This window comes from Gopherus flavomarginatus, chromosome 6, assembly GCF_025201925.1.
Source record: "Gopherus flavomarginatus isolate rGopFla2 chromosome 6, rGopFla2.mat.asm, whole genome shotgun sequence".
In the NCBI taxonomy this organism is placed as follows: Eukaryota; Metazoa; Chordata; order Testudines; family Testudinidae; genus Gopherus; species Gopherus flavomarginatus.
This window is the reverse complement of record NC_066622.1, coordinates 109,872,578-109,890,078: the sequence shown is the minus strand read 5'-3', so window position 1 is coordinate 109,890,078 and position 17,501 is coordinate 109,872,578. Positions and strand designations below refer to the sequence as shown.

At 43.5% G+C, this 17,501-nt stretch overlaps 1 protein-coding gene across 1 annotated transcript in view; it reads right to left on the bottom strand.

The window, feature by feature from the left end:
• The window catches only part of LOC127054524 (uncharacterized), a 266,838-nt gene that overhangs the window by 12,155 nt on the left and 237,182 nt on the right, over positions 1-17,501 (bottom strand). The window contains exon 2 of the mRNA XM_050960761.1: positions 1,320-2,634. Coding sequence (XP_050816718.1) covers positions 1,320-2,205 — 886 coding nt within the window. The 5' untranslated portion in view covers positions 2,206-2,634. The remainder of the gene's footprint in view (positions 1-1,319; positions 2,635-17,501) is intronic.

Genomic DNA, 17,501 nt, shown 5'->3' with positions numbered 1-17,501 from the left:
ACCCACTTTCCTCCCTTCTACTTCAGAGTTCTTGCTATGACTCATAGACTCATAGACTCTAGGACTGGAAGGGACCTCGAGAGGTCATCAAGTCCATTCCCCTGCCCTCATGGCAGGACCAAATACTGTCTAGACCATCCCTAATAGACATTTATCTAACCTACTCTTAAATATCTCCAGAGATGGAGATTCCACAACTTCCCTAGGCAATCTATTCCAGTGTTTAACTACCCTGACAGTTAGGAACTTTTTCCTAATGTCCAACCTAAATCTCCCTTGCTGCAGTTTAAGCCCATTGCTTCTTGTTCTATCATTGAAGGCTAAGGTGAACAAGTTTTCTCCCTTCTCCTGATGACACCCTTTTAGATACCTGAAAACTGCTATCATGTCCCCTCTCAGTCTTCTCTTTTCCAAACTAAACAAACCCAATTGTTTCAGCCTTCCTTCATAGGTCATGTTCTCAAGACCTTTAATCATTCTTGTTGCTCTTCTCTGGACCCTCTCCAATTTCTCCACATCTTTCTTGAAATGCGGTGCCCAGAACTGGACACAATACTCCAGTTGAGGCCTAACCAGCGCAGAGTAAAGCGGACGAATGACTTCTCGTGTCTTGTTTACAACACACCTGTTAATGCATCCCAGAATCACGTTTGCTTTTTTTGCAACAGTATCACACTGTTGACTCATATTAAGCTTGTGGTCCACTATGACCCCTAGATCTCTTTCTGCCATACTCCTTCCTAGACAGTCTCTTCCTATTCTGTATGTGTGAAACTGATTGTTCCTTCCTAAGTGGAGCACTTTGCATTTATCTTTATTGAACTTCATCCTGTTTACCTCAGACCATTTCTCCAATTTGTCCATATCATTTTGAATTTTGACGCTTTCCTCCAAAGCAGTTGCAATCCCTCCCAGTTTGGTATCGTCTGCAAACTTAATAAGCGTACTTTCTATGCCAACATCTAAATCGTTGATGAAGATATTGAACAGAGCCGGTCCCAAAACAGACCCCTGCGGAACCCCACTTGTTATACCTTTCCAGCAGGATTGGGAGCCATTAATAACTACTCTCTGAGTACGGTTATCCAGCCAGTTATGCACCCACCTTATAGTAGCCCCATCTAAATTGTACTTTCCTAGTTTATCTATAAGAATATCATGCGAGACCGTATCAAATGCCTTACTAAAGTCTAGGTATATCACATCCACCGCTTCTCCCTTATCCACAAGGCTCGTTATCCTATCAAAGAATGCTATCAGATTAGTTTGACATGATTTGTTCTTTACAAATCCATGCTGGATAGTCCCTATCACCTTACCACCTTCCAAGTGTTTGCAGATGATTTCTTTAATTACTTGCTCCATTATCTTCCCTGGCACAGAAGTTAAACTAACTGGTCTGTAGTTTCCTGGGTTGTTTTTATTTCCCTTTTTATAGATGGGCACTATATTTGCCCCCTTCCAGTCTTCTGGAATCTCCCCCGTCTCCCATGATTTCCCAAAGATAATAGCTAGAGGCTCAGATACCTCCTCTATTAACTCCTTGAGTATTCTAGGATGCATTTCATCAGGACCTGGTGACTTGCAGGCATCTAACTTTTCTAAGTGATTTTTTACTTGCTCTTTTTTTATTTTATCTTCTAAACCTACCCTCTTTCCGTAAGCATTCACTATATTAGACATTCCTTCAGACTTCTCAGTGAAGACCAAAACAAAGAAGTCATTAAGCATCTCTGCCATTTCCAAGTCTCCCGTTACTGTTTCCCCCTCCTCACTGAGCAGTGGGCCTACCCTGTCCTTGGTCTTCCTCTTGCTTCTAATGTATTGATTAAAAGTCTTCTTGTTTCCCTTTATTCCCATAGCTAGTTTGAGCTCATTTTGTGCCTTTGCCTTTCTAATCTTGCCTCTGCATTCCTGTGTTATTTGCCTATATTCGTCCTTTGTAATCTGACCTAGTTTCCATTTTTTATATGACGCCTTTTTATTTTGTAGGTCACGCAAGATCTCGTGGTTAAGCCAAGGTGGTCTTTTGCCACATTTTCTATCTTTCCTAATGATCGGAATAGCTTGCTTTTGGGCCCTTAATAGTGTCCCTTTGAAAAACTGCCAACTCTCCTCAGTTGTTTTTCCCCTCAGTCTTGATTCCCATGGGACCTTACCTATCAGCTCTCTGAGCTTACCAAAATCCGCCTTCCTGAAATCCATTGTCTCTATTTTGCTGTACTCCCTTCTACCCTTCCTTAGAATTGCAAACTCTATGATTTCATGATCACTTTCACCCAAGCTTCCTTCTACTTTCAAATTCTCAACGAGTTCCTCCCTATTTGTTAAAATCAAATCTAGAACAGCTTCCCCCCAGTAGCTTTTTCAACTTTCTGAAATAAAAATTTGTCTGCAATGCAGTCCAGGAACTTATTGGATAGTCTATGCCCCGCGGTGTTATTTTCCCAACATATATCTGGATAGTTGAAGTCCCGCATCACCACCAAATCTTGGGCTTTGGATGATTTTGTTAGTTGTTTGAAAAAAGCCTCATCCACCTCTTCCACCTGATTAGGTGGCCTGTAGTAGACTCCCAGCACGACATCACCCATGTTTTTTACCCCTTTTAGCCTAACCCAGAGACTCTCAACACTTCCATCTCCTATGTCCATCTCCACCTCAGTCCAAGTGTGTACATTTTTAATATATAAGGCAACACCTCCTCCCTTTTTCCCCTGTCTATCCTTCCTGAGCAAACTATACCCATCCACATCAACATTCCAGTCGTGTGTATTATCCCACCAAGTTTCAGTAATGCCAACGTCATAGTTGTATTTATTTATTTATTATTATTAGCACTCTGTGGTAGAGAAGGAACTGGGGATGGTTGGCCCACCTGCTGGCTAGCCTCGTGGCACAGCATGAGGAGAGACAGCGCACGTGTGGGCCCAATGGACGCTGCTACTGAAGTTCTCCATTCAGCAGCACAGGAACACAGACACACCTACAGTGGAGCACCCACAGAGACACACATCTGAAAGAGCCATTACTGCACAAGGTGAGTAACTTCTTATGAAGAAGCTCAATTCTATCCCCAAAACTTTTATGTTGTATCATGTCAAAGATCCATTCTTGTAGCATCTCAGGGATCTGTCACAAAGCCCTGGACCTCTGCAGGTTTTGATGTACACCTTGAGGCATCGACCTAGCAACAAAGCATACAGCGAAACAGAACTTCTTAACAGCAATTATTTTCAACTTTTTAGATATAACACATCATGGTGGCTACCCAGGGTGAGCTGAGAATTGTGTGGCCTCTCTCTTGTTCGAATCAAAACCTTAACATTTTAAAGTATTTAATAAGCATTTTAGTATAGCTTGCTAGCATGGAGGCTGCTCATTATGAGCTAATTGTTCAAAGAGCTGCTGAACGTGCTTAAATGTTAAATACATGCTACTGTAAGCAAATATTCGCAAGCCTTTCAAAACAGATGTTTGAAAAATGGGAGGCTGTCTGCTAATGGTAGCAGTACACAAAAGACAAGCAGCAGCAAATTTGAATTGAAATATGCTCACAATAAATTGATGCCATGCCACAATTTAATTTTTATTTGCATTTAAATACATTAATTTATTTTACTGATTCATTTTTATTTTATATTCTTGTGGGTTTTGTTGGCTTTTATGCTACATATTAGCAATTGGCTATATAAACAAAGACCCAGGTATGTGCATTTCGTTTGCTTATAGTTGTCACCTTTGTTTATTTATTTCTCTGACTCCCAGTAGCACTTCACAGACATGCAGGAGAAGGGTCTGTTCCCTAAGGAGCTTATAGAGCCTTCACACAGACCCACACTCACAGAACCTTACTCCCATAAAGACTCCTATTGAAGGATTGGACCATAATCAGACAGACTTTTTTTTCCGTGTAAATCAATATGAGTTCCAATGCTACTTCTAAGGCATCTGACACACAATGGATTATAGTCCAAACTAACCCTATTCTTGGAGCTCCTCTTTACCCTTACTTTATATCACAAATCACTGAGATAGGAGTCTAGTTTGAATCCACTTTTCATTCACTTCCTGAATTGGAGTGAATGAGACCCCTTTGGTCTGGCTAGCAAAGCCAGCAGAATAACTCTGCACATGATAGACATACAAAAAAAAGTAGCTAAATGTGGCTTCATTTTTTTAAATTATACTATTTACCTTACACATGTGAACCCTTGCCTTTTATTCATTGTAACTCATTACTTCCTTCTCACTTCCTGTCACATTTGGCCCATCACTACCAGGGCCAGCTCTACAGTTTTCGTCGCCCCAAGCAGTGCACAGAATTGTCGCCGCAGGCAGCGGGAGCAGTCCGTGCACCCTTAGGACGGCAGGCGCATTTCCGTGGCGGCGGCAATTCGGCAGCAGCTGCTATGTTTAGCTGAAGCCACCACGGACAGCTAAACATAGAAGCTGCAATAGAATTGCCGCCACCGTGGAAACACACCTGCTGCCCTAACGGTGCACTGACTGTCCCCGCTGTCCATGGCGGCAATTCGGCTTGCTGCTTGGGGGCAAAACAAAAGGGACAGCCGCCCCTCGCAGATTGCAACCCCAAGCATCAGCTTGGAATGCTGGTGCCTGGAGCTGGCCCTGTTCATGACATGGCATGTTAGCCTTCCTCCATATTATTCTCTTGACCTCCTGCTGATAGTCATTTCCACTCCTGCTCTTTTTTCTCTTCACAGTGTGCCCATTCACCTGATTTGTCAGAAGCTCAAAAGAGGTAGCTAATCAATGAGTGCCTGGAAAGTTGTCATTGTAATGTATCCTGATGCTGGCGCAATAGAAAGGGAGGGAAAAAGCATCTCCTATGCCAGGATGTTGATTCCCATTGCGCTGTCCATATATTTATAAGTTAGTTTTATTTTGTAATATTTAAAACTGCAGTACACCCCAATCAGGATCTAATGTCCCTTTACTTAATTTTTTTGGGCACCTCCAGAAGAGGAGGACTGAACAGTGAGGTCTTAATCCTGCATCCAACATGCAGGTTGATTTCAGTGGGTGCAGGCGTGAGCCCTTAATACCTTGCATCATTTATAATAATGCCAGGCTGTTGCAGTTAATGAAAAGAAAACATTCCCCAATAATTATCTAACTTTGCCAGCCTGATCTGCCACAAGAGGGCAGAGACTTGTGTCACTCAGCTACAAGTACTGTGATATAGTGAATGCATGTCACTGATTTTTAAATGGGCAATTTATAGTGGAATAAAGAGAGGGTTGAAAAATGAACATCCATTGTCATATCTATTTTTAAAACTGCTTCAGGCTAAAACGCCAAATGCAGAAATGTGAGCTCCTCAGCCTCCTCTGCAGTGAGTAAGATGATGCTATACTTCTATATAAAGGCAGTAATTAGTACATAATTAAGCAAGGGAGGATGCTAGAATAGAAATGTATTGTATATAGAGTAATACTTCATTAGTTTGAAAAAGGTGTGAAGCCAAGATAGTTTAGCCACAATATAGACAATGTCAATTGTTTCTTCTTTAATTTCTCTATTTTTAAAAGGGTGGATTTTAGGGGTAAAGGTGTTTGGAAATCAAAGGACATTATTCTAATTTCATGGCAAGTCACATGTTTGGTGTGAACGACTTGACAGTCTCTCTAATTATGCTGTTTGCTAGTTTAAGTTGGTGATAGAGCTACGTAAAATCCCCTGGGTTTGCTACACAGATTTTTTTCATAGTGAGAACTGATGTTTGCAGCCATGAGCAAATTTTGCCCTGTATAAAACTTTGCACCAGCAAGCTCCCAATCTACACTCTGCTCAGCATAAGGACCAGGATTGACCTTTGTACCCTCAGATCAGCAAAACCCCCAACAGTCTTCATGAAGGAATACTGCCCTAGAGTAATGTCAGCCCGGCCCATGCTCTGACCTTTCCCAAAACAGTAGTGTGGCCACAGTGGCATAGGCAGAGGTTCGGGCTAGCCACTCAAGTATGTAGCTGTACTGAAGATCTCAGACAGGATTGTACTCAGGTAGCTACTCAGTGTACTTGGATAAGACACTGCCAGTGCTGTTGCAGCAACACTGCTGAGTGTGCTAGCTCAGTCAGAGCATCTGTGTTTAGATCTACCTGAGCTGCAGTGTAGATATAGCCTAATGGAATGACTCAGGGTGTCCTTCTGCTAACTGGTGCACTCTGAACAGAACTGAGTAATATCACCCAGTCAGGGCCGGCTCTAGCCATTTCGCTGCCCCAAGCACGGTGGCACGCCGCGGGGGGCGCTCTGCCACTCGCCTGCCCTGCGGCTCCGGTGGACCTCCCGCAGGCGTCCCTGCGGAGGGTCCGCTGGTCCCGCGGCTCCGGTGGACCTCCCGCAGGCGTGCCTGTGGATGCTCCACCGGAGCCACGGGACCAGTGGACCCTCCACAGGCACGCCTGTGGGAGGTCCACCGGAGCCGCCTGCCACCCTCCCGGCAACCGGCAGAGCGCCCCCTGTGGCATGCTGCCCCAAGCACGCACTTGGCACACTGGGGCCTGGAGCCGGCCCTACACCCAGTTCAATCTCTCCCTCTCCTGTCAAACATGTTTAATATTATTCATAATTATACTGCACACTTATTGAAGGCTTTATGTTATTCAAACTACTGTACAAACATCCTCACACCACCAGTGTTAGGCAGCTTCATATTATTACATAGGTTTTTATGTGGTACCAGTGGGGTAGCCAGGTTTTAAGTGTAGGAGGAGCAAACATAAAAAAGGCACCCTCCCTTGGCTCCTCCTCTGGCCATGCCCCCCCTTGGAGGCTCCTCTGACCACGCCGCCCGACTCCTCCCGTTCCTCCTCCCGAATAACCCCAGGGTCGGCTCAGGACTCCTGCGGGCTTCGCGGGGGTGCGGATACCCCCCTGTCCCCAGGAGAGTCTCTCCTGCCCAGCGTGCTCTGCAGGTGTCCCCTGCCGGGCTGTGCCACCCAGCCCCACACACGGGGTCTCGTCCCCCCCACCCCAGGCTTCTGCACCGCATCAGGGCCCCCCGTCCAGACACCATGGCCTGTGCCCCTGCCCTGTGGGCCTGGCCATGGGGAGCCCCTTGCACGGACCCCCCTGTGCAAGGCACCAGAACCCCACTGCTCACCTTAGGTCCTGCACCGCCACCTGTCCCTGCCTGCTCCTGGCACTCAGTGCGCTCCACCTGGGGCTCGCCAGCCAGGAGGCCTTAAAGGCACAGGGGCCCTTTTGTCTCCCCCCGCCACATTAGCAAGGGGCGGGGCGTGCTTGGCTGCCAAGCCCTGAGTTGCCGCCACAGAAGGTGGCTACAGCTATATTGGGGCCGCGCTGAGCATGGGGCATGATGGCTGAGGAGCCGGCCCCCTCAATCCTCCAGCCGCGCCTGCCGCCACCTCATGGCTCCTCCATCTGTGCTGCCACCAGCGCCGGCCTAGCAGGTGCCACTTTTTGAAACTTGCTGAGGGGAAGTAGCTGCTTCCCCTGAACCCCGCTAGCTATGCTACTGTGTGGTACCACTAACTGTGTTAACTGGGAAGTTATATGGGGACAGGGCTGTCCCTAGCTATTTTGGTGCCCTAGGCAGGGGGGACCTGGCCCCAGGCCTCCACTGGGGGGAAGTGGAGGAAGGGCTGCCCCAGAGCTCCGCGGGGGGGCTGTGTGGGGCCCTGCCCCAGGCCTCCATGGAAGATGTCGGGGGGAAAGGGGGATGGCCACTTCCTGCAGGAAGTGTAGTGACCCGGCCCCAGCCTGCTCTGCTCGCCTGGCTCCCAGGCTTGGAGGGAGGGGGGAACTGCCTCCCAGCACTTGCCAGGGGAATGGAGCAGGCTGAGCCCGGATCGCTCTACGTACCAGTGAGCGCAGGTCTGACCACTTCTGGGGTCCTCAGGGGAGTGATGGTGGGGCGGGGAAGAGGCTGGAGCTCTGGGGAAGAGCCAGAGCAGGGACTGGAGCAGCTGTGCAGGGTACCAGGAAATTTGGTGCCCCAAATCTCTTGGTGCCTTATGCAGCTGCGTACTTTGCATATGGGGTAAGGACAGCCCTGTATGGGGAAAGTAAAAACAAGAGAGATGCAGATGAGTGGCTAGTAGGATATTCCAAATCAATGGGAGTTAGGCACATATGAGTTTTGGAATATCCTAATAGGCAATTACCTGCATCTTTAGGCACCTTTACAAATCTGGTCCAAAGTGACTTGCCCAAGAGCAAACAGCAAATTAGTGGCAGAGATGGGATTAGAAACCATGAATTTTTGACTCTCAGATCTCACTCCAATAGATTGTGCTGGCTGGTGGACCAACTCAGATCAGAACAATAGCATTTAACACTCACATTGCATTGGTGTGACTGGCTGTATGAGGAGAAAAGCAATGGAAAACCAGGGTCAAAGTTTTTCCACTGGGAATTTTTCAGCTGCATACACTGATTATCGCCATATCAAAGTTTATTATAAATGTGAAACTGTTTAAATCATTACCTGTTTTGTCTGACTTTTCATCAATGGTTCATGAAGAAAGCATGAGCAAATACTTTTCCAGTTTAACAGCCTCTATTTGTGCACTTTTTATTCTTGGTATAATTAAACTTGGTATAAAGTTGAAAAGAGAATAGATTTTTTCCTAGTGAATGTCAGATAATTATTGAAATGAAACCTTCAAATTTACACACAGCAAATTTGTCAACACATATAGTTTCAACAAAGCAGGAAGGCTTTCAAGGCTTTCCCCCTCCCCCATCCCCTGCAGTGGATACTGCAGCTATAAAATAAGAACTATTCTTGAGGCAGCATAACTCAGACACAGTTTACTCATAAGCATCAACTTAGTGAATGAGTATTCTCTAGAGGCAAGTGAAACAGGAACAGATAATGCTGTTTGCAAAGTTTGGAAAAGTACAGATTTTTACCTGGGGAGATCAGTGCCACATAGTTTCTCCAATGCCTTTTTAAAGAGATTGAAAGGGAAAGGAGCTAAGGGTGTGAGGAAACATGACACATAGCCCTGTTCATTTACAAGCTGACAAACCCCATGACAATAATTGCAATAAGCAAGACAGCATAAATTAAATGGTTATAAAATTTCATAAGTAACATTATTGAGTTAATGCAGTATTCATTTAAAAATATCAGTTTATTCAAGGAAAAAACAGCCTTTTCTTTATATTTCTGAATTTATAATGCAGACTAGGAAAAAAAGTTCTTCCTTTGCTGTAGGTATGCAGAATTCATATCCCAGAAGCTGGTATTACAAGTCTCCCCATAGGTGAGGATATGGGAATACATACAGTCTTTAGGCTGGATATTAGGAAAAACTTTTTCACTCAGAGAGTGGTGAAGCACTGGAATGGGTTACCTAGGGAGGTGGTGGAATCTCCTTCCTTAAAGGTTTTTAAGGTCAGGCTTGACAAAGCCCTGGCTGGGATGATTTAGTTGAGAATTGGTCCTGCTTTGAGCAGGGGGTTGGACTAGATGACCTCCTGAGGTCCCTTCCAACCCTGGTATTCTATGATCTCTGGAAAAGAAAGCTAAATATAGCTGTCATGCTGATACAATCAATTGAAGTGATTCTAATATGGAAGTGATTCACATTATGCCACTAAAATATCAGATTGAATGAATGCCAAATTAAACACATTGACATTTAACACATTGTGGTTATATGACTGCAACTTTACCAACTTCAACTGGCAACAGTAAACTGAGTGTAAACAACACATATTTGCATATCTCATTTACCTTAGTGCACACATGACTAATTATGTTATATCAAAAATCAGTTCTTTGGAAAAAATGCTTGAAGAGATTGAATCCAACTTTCAGAGAAATGACATTTTCACAATTGCAAGCACCTAGGATTTCTTACCTACATAGTTAAAAACAGATACTGAATGGTGCATTTTAAATGCAATGCACAGGAGTAATATAAATCTTATTGTTTGTTAACAGGATTTCTGAACGTACCCACCCTCCCTGCCCCACTTCTATGAAATATTACTGACTTGGTTTCATAACTTTCTTGAAGACACAGTCTTCAAGTCACTGAGGCCTGAACAGTGCAAAATCTTTCCAATAAAAACCTTAAAATAACAAGAAACTCACTTATTTTCTAGTTTTATAACCACCTTTAAAATCAGGCCAGCCAGGCTTACTAGAGCTTATGAACCTTTCCTGAGAACCTGGGTTGATTTAGGAGTTAACACAGAAATCACAAAGGTTGATCTTCCCAGGCGCAAGCTGAAAACATTCCAAGGTTCAAGTAAGAGGGAATGCAAGGGAAGACAGAGGATCAGAAGGAGAGCAGCTATCTGGCTTGAGGTAGTGCTGGTTCTCCAGAGCTCTTCGTCCTCTCTGGTGGAAAATGAAAACCTGATGGGAATCTGAACTGGGAGCTCTGACTTTAGCTAGATTGTGTGTGCATAAGGTCTGCCAATACAACTCTGACTGTAGGATTAGGGCCTTGTTATTCCTTAAGCAGGCACCTTATTATAGGAGGATCTCTTCTACTCATCTGATCTGAAAGGAAAATGGAAGTTTGTTAGTAACAGCAGTAAAATTTTCTATGTATGTACAGACACAATGTAACGAGTTAAAAATGTATCAGTTTATTGTCAGGTGACTATGGGTACCTCCACACCACAGGGTGTAGTTACACAACTCAATGAAAAGCTGCGGTGGGGAGGCAACAGGGAAAACCTTCAGCAATGGGGAGCTGCCGGAGCCTTTCCCCAGTGGCTTCCCGGTGCCGAAGCCCATGGAAAGTCTCCAGAAGCAGGGAGGCAGCAGGACACTACACTGCTAAAAACTGCAGTATAGATGGGGAAGGTTCCGCTTGAGCATGTAGAAAGCCACGTAGGGTACATATCCAAAAGGTTAAGGTGCGTCTTTACTCACCTAAGCAATGCCTCACCATCTACACTGCTGTTTGTACACCTAGTAGGGGGTGTACAGAGTATACGCTCTACATGCCACCTTAAGGAGTGTGCAGTGTAGACATACCCTAGGAAATACCCATCACCATAGGCGTGTCTGTAAGTACAACTGTTGCTTAGATGGCAGGAAGCAGGTGAAAAGCTCTGCCTTACTCAGAGCTATCCAGACCTGGCAGAGTCTTGTTTGCAGCATATCTACATCATAGGGAGACCAAAGAAGTGGAAACCACGTGACTCATTTAGCAAAAATCATATAGTAAAAATTATACACAAGAGCTTGTCAAAAACCACAAATAAAGTGCATTCACATGGTATAGTGACTTCCCTCCAAGAATCTCAAGGTACTTGACAAACATTAAGGAATTAAGACATAAAGGAAGCTTTATTAGCACCATTTTACAGATGGGAAAATGGAGGCACACACTAGATAACTTTATTGAGCCTTTAAGACAGCCACATGTGGGGGCTGTACAGAGAAGATCTCTTCCTGTGGGAGCTCCTGGAGGGATTGTGCTAGCATGGAACCAATATTTCTTGACTTCTAGCCTCTGTTCTCATTACTCCCTCCCAAAAATAAATATGTAATTTAATTTCTAAATAACTTAGTTCTGCAACTGGTCACCGTGAAGTATTTTGGGAATCATCACCCCTCCCTGCATTGGCTTTTGCTGTGTTGGATGAGTTATGAAAGGTACAGAAGATATTCCCCACCTTCCCCCAGGATAGAATATTCCTGGTGCCATATGTAAACAGTACACTTTTTCAAATACTCTGTGTCATGACCTTTCCCACAGAGTTATATGTAATGTCGGATTAAATTTAAAGCCTAATCTATGGTAATCAAGATTTTAAAAAAGTAGTTGATTGGCCACATCTCTAACAGAGATTCCTACGAATTACATTCTTTGCCCAAGCCTAATTTAAAAAAAAAATAAAAAAATCTGAAATTTGAATTAAACCACTGAAAGTTTTTATTTGTTTGTTTGTGTTTGTTTTTTTAATTGTGAGGCATTTTATTTCAATTGTGGCATCACCATGTGCCTATCATTTTTAACTCTTCATTTATTTATTTTATCCCATCATATAGCTGTGCAGCCTGTTAGTTTGTGAAGTTAATCTTTTGTGATCCAGCATTGACAAATTTGTCTATTCTGGTATAGCAACTCAACAAACGCACTGCCTTGCATTAAGACCGAAGCAGTGGGAGAAGTTCAGCTGCGTTGCTGAAGATGGCAGCTGTGTGGCGAATTGCAACTCTGGTGTGTGAAGTTCAGAAAAAAAAAATCTCTTCTCCCCTCATTTTTATCTCCTTCTCATCGGCTTTCACTCAGATCTGATTATATTTCTTCAACCTTTTCCACTGAGAATTCAATCTTCTAGTCACCAGAATACAGAGCCCTCTAAAAGTGTCCACAAAGAGGTATTCTGGTATATATTTGCTAAATATAGTCACATCACTTTTAGGCCATGTCTACAATATGGGTACTACAGCTGCAGCTATGCCACTGTAATGTAGACTTCCCACATTGGTAATCCACCTCTCCAAGTGCCAGTAGCTTGATCAATAGAAGAATTGTTCCCTCAGCTGAGCCACATCTACGCTGGGGGTGAAGGAGGGCTAGATCAGCTTAATTACAGTGCACAGGAGTGTGAATTTTTTACACCCGAGTGATGTAGCTAAGTCAATCTAAATTTTAAGTGTAGACCAGGCCTGAGTCTCTCAATAAAATATCTTGATTTTCAAAGGGTCAGATAGGAAGAAGAAAAACCATCTGAAAATTGAGAAAATTATTAGTCTAACTTCTTTCTTAGCAAGAGGGGAAAAAAATCAATTTTTCTCTTGGGGAATGAAGCCCCACTGTGCATTAAGTCCTTGCTTGTTATTCTCTGCCCTACCTGCAGACATCTATTCTGAGGGAGACATAACCAGCATCATGGACCCAAGATACATTCATGGCTCACACTTCTTGTTGAGATGCACCAATTATGTCTCAGGGTACCCAAAGGGTGCAATTAGTAAAAATGAATCTTTTTGAGCTTTCACAGGAGGTCTCAGAGTTCTAGACAAGATAAGAATGCATTACAGCTCAAGCATTTACTGGTATCGCCAATAGATGCAGGGGGAAAATCTATTTTCTAACTCTGTGCAGACTGATTATGAACACAGCTAATTTGTGCAAACCCTGACACCCCGCTTCTCCATTATCTCATTCAGAGTCCTTGTTACTGCCCGCCCCCTCCACTGTTTGTTGGTTACATCAATCTACTAAATCCAAGACTGTCTTTCCTCTACGTGTGTGTACAGCACCTAACACAATGAGGGCCCAATCATTGATCTCAGTCTCTCTCTCTGGCTCAATGAATATTTATTTATTTATAAAAAATGGAATAGCTCCGACAGGCAGGACAGAGACAAAGACAGAGACAGGAATGAACTCTGAGACCCAAGTTCAAGTCCCTAATTGGAGGCCTAGGTGTCCCACATCCCAGGTGAGTGCTCTAACCACTAGGTTATTGGTGCAGCTCTCTCCCTCAGCTTTTGACTAGAAATTCCATCCTGGATCAGACAAACCTTCCAAACAAATTTGAGTCAAATCTGGCAGATTCCCGTGAAAAGTTTTGATCTTGACAAAAAACTGTTCTGTCAAAAATTTCATGACCAGGGTCTAATCTTAACCACACTCCAAAGGAGGGAAACCCTCTGAATGTCGGAGATCAAGGATGAAAGCCTGGCTCCATTGAAATCAATGGCAAAACTCACATAGACTTCAATGGACTCAGGATTTTGCTCCAAGTAATAATGAAAACAAGAAGTACCTTACACTATTATTTTTTGAGAATAAGCAGACTAATTTTTTATTGCATTTATATTTTTAAAATGTCATTTTGAATCCAGAAGGTCAATTATCATCCTCACACCCTTTGACTAGGACAGCTGTGAAGGGGGAAAAAGGCCTGGGCTAAATCATTTTAATGAAGTCTCCATTCTTGAATAGTTTTCTCCAGGAACCCTGCACACACAGAAGACCTCAGATAGGCTTTTTGCAGCCACGTCTGGCTCCTACTCATTAGTTCTGCCAAAAAGCCAAATCCATAACCCTCCACAACAATACAGAGGGCATCTGTCTGCTGGATAAAGCGTGACAGTTTTATTAATCTTATTTGCCATTTAATTTTCCTTTATATTAAATACTCTACTGCTCTTGGGCTTTTGGATTTTTTTTGGACCACTTACAAAAACTCAAATTGGAATCCTTCTTCCTCAAAGATTTCATATAATTGAAGTCATGGATAGCAAAGTGGGGAATCTGAAAATCCCCACTTGATAGAAAGTTTAGGAGTGTTTTTCATAAGCCCTAAAGCAATTATTTCAGAGTGAATTAAGAAGAAAATATATAGAAAAAAATAATAGTTCCAAAGCTTTGATTTAAATTGGAATAAAGGGAATTTCATGAGGTGAAGTGTTCCACCAAAGCAGTGGGGAAAAGCTGGATAATCAGAGTTGGGAAATGTTGCAACTTTAGATAGTAGAGATGAGTCTGAAACTGGCCTAACTTCAGACACCCAGGAGAACATTTTCAAATATAACCAAGTGATTTAGTCTCTCGAGTCCCATTTTCAAAAGTGATGTGGCTCTTAGGTCCCACTGACTTTCAGTCTGACTCAGGACACATCTACACAAAAAACACCCAACCAACCAACAAACAAAAAACAACCCACCCCACAATAAAAACGAGGAGTCCCTGTGGCACTTTAGAGACTAACAGATTTATTTGGGCATAAGCTTTCATGGGCTATAACCCACTTCATCAGATGCATGGAGTGAAAAATTCAGTAGGCAGGTATAAATGTACAGCACATGAAAAGATGGGAGTTGCCTTACCAAGTGGGGGGTCAGAGCTAACGAGGCTAATTCAATTAGGGTGGATGTGATCCATTCCAAACAGTTGACATGAAAGGGTGAATATCAACAGAGGGAAAATTACTTTTTGTAGTGCTAATGAGGCCAATTCAATCAGGAGGGATGTGGCCCATTCCCAACAGTTGACAAGAAGGTGAAAGTATCAACAGAGGGAAAATTATTTTTTGTAGCCACTCCCAGTCTTTATTCAGGCCTAATTTGATGGTGTCAAGTTTGAAAATTAATTCCAGCTCTGCAGTTTCTTGTTGAAGTCTGTTTTTAAAGTTTTTTTGTTGACAAATGGCCACTTTTAAGTCTGTTTTTGAGTGCCCAGGGAGATTGAAGTGCTCTCCCACTGGTTTTTTAATATTACAATTTTTGTGTCCATTGATTCTTTTCCGTAGAGACTGTCTGGTTTGGTCAATGTACATGGCAGAGGGGCATTGCTGGCACATGATGGCATATATCACATTGGTAGATGTGCAGGTGAATGAGCCCCTGATGGTGCGGCTGATGTGGTTAGGTCCTATGATGCTGTCCCTTGAATAAATATGCAGACAGAGTTGGCAATGGAGTCTTTTTCAGAGATTGGTTCCTGGGTTAGTGTTTCGGTTGTGTGCTGTGTAGTTGTCGGTGAGTATTTGCTTCAGGTTGGGGGGCTGTCTGTAGGTGAGCACTGGCCTGTCTCCTAAGCTCTATGAGAGTGAAGGATCTTCCTTTAGGATAGGTTGTAGATCCTTGATGATGCGCTGGAGAGGTTTTAGTTGGGGGGGCTGAAGGTGATGGCTAGTGGTGTTCTGTTACTTTCTTTGTAGGGCCTGTCCTGTAGTAGGTGACTTCTGGGTACCCTTCTGGCTCTGTCAATCTGTTTCTTCACTTCCCCAGGTGGGTACTGTAGTTTTAAGAACACTTGTTAGAGATCCTGTAGGTGTTTGTCTCTGCCTGAGGAATTGGAGCAAATGCGGTTGTATCTTAGGGCTTGGCTGTAGACAACGGATTCTGTGATGTGATCTGGATGAAAGCTGGAGGCTTGTAGGTAAGTATAGAGGTCTGTAGGTTTCCAGTACAGTGTGGTGTTTATGTGACCATCACTTATTTGCACTGTAGTGTCCAGGAAGTGGGTCTCTTGTGTGGACTCATCCAGCACACGGAAGCTTAAGTCCAAATAAATTTGTTACTCTCTAAGGTGCCACAAGGATTCCTTGTTGTTTTTGCTGATACAGACTAACATGGTTACCCCTCTGAAACCCCATGATAGTGAGTCTCAGAGATGGGGTCAACTGACTAGCACTTGCTGGGCTTGCGCTACAGGGCTAAAAATAGCAGTATAGATATTCCTGCTCAGACTGGAGCCCAGGCTCTGAGATCCTTCCCCGTCACTGGGTTTCAGAGGCCAGGCTCCTGTCTGAGTGGAAACATTAACACTATTTTTAGCCCCATAGCACAAGCCCCATGAACCTGAGTCAGTTGACCTGGGCTCTGAGACTCACTGCCAAGGGGTATTTTTGCAGTGTAGACATATTCTTAGGCTTCCACTTGAAAATGGAACTTAGGCTCCTAAGCGTAGATGCTTTTGAAAATTTTACCTGTTGTCTATACTAGCAATGACTTTCCTTCTGCTAATGGGTCCACAAGCAGTCAACAGAAACCAAACAATGGCAGTGCCGGTTGGGGAAGGAGCATGACTTGAGTTGTCAAAGAATGTCATGTATTAGCACTTTTCTAAAGCAGTCTCCATTGGTTAGGTTCCTTGTACACTCCTGGGTGAACTAGAAGCTAACTCCCCTAGTAGAATCCCACAAATGAAAAACGAACATGGAAGCACCAACTGCCCTGCCCTGTGGATGTGTCCTTCTGTGTATGGTGACACAGGGAGATGAGTTACTTGTGCATCCTTGCATCAACAGAGTTGAGTCTTGTCCATTAAAAGCAAGGGCCAAGTAGGTGAAGAGGCTGTTCGTGGATTACTTTGGTTATAAGCTGTCCCTTCATCCACTCTCTGATAGTTACTCTATTGATCTCCAAGCTCTCGCATTGCAAAACTGATCTCAAATATGTAACACGAACAGTCACTGTTTCCTGGCTCTCTCTTTGTCAAGTCCACTTCAAGTCTGCTTCTTGTCATGTCCTCATGCTGTTTCCTACCACTTCCAGGCATATGTGATTACCCAATCATTGCACTCTGCAAGAACACTGGAAAAGCATTCATGCTCAAGCAGCTGGCATAGCAGGAGATGCTTCATATTTTGAGGGTCTCTGCCGCAGTCACAAGTATTGGGACTACTGATGTAGCCCATTTGATTATCGTGTCTCTAAATTGTCAACTCCAGTGAAGAGTCTTTGTCAGGTAAAACCTACAAATACTGCTTCAGAATTTAACACTGACATTAACTAAAATTTTTGTAAGGCAGAAATCAGCTTGTTAGGGAATTTATGGCCCAGTCAGAAATGTGTGAATTCATAATTCTCCCATATAATGACTTCAGTCAAGTGCCTCGTGAAATGGTAAAAAGAAAGCTATTTTAACCTTTTTGTAAGTTTTAGACATTGTTTATGATACAACACTAAAACACACAGTTGAAATTATCTAATTTTGACAAGATCTTTTCATGCCTGTTGGGTCTGTGCACTTTCAAATTCTGACCTGGTATCACTTTCTTTCTTTCTTAT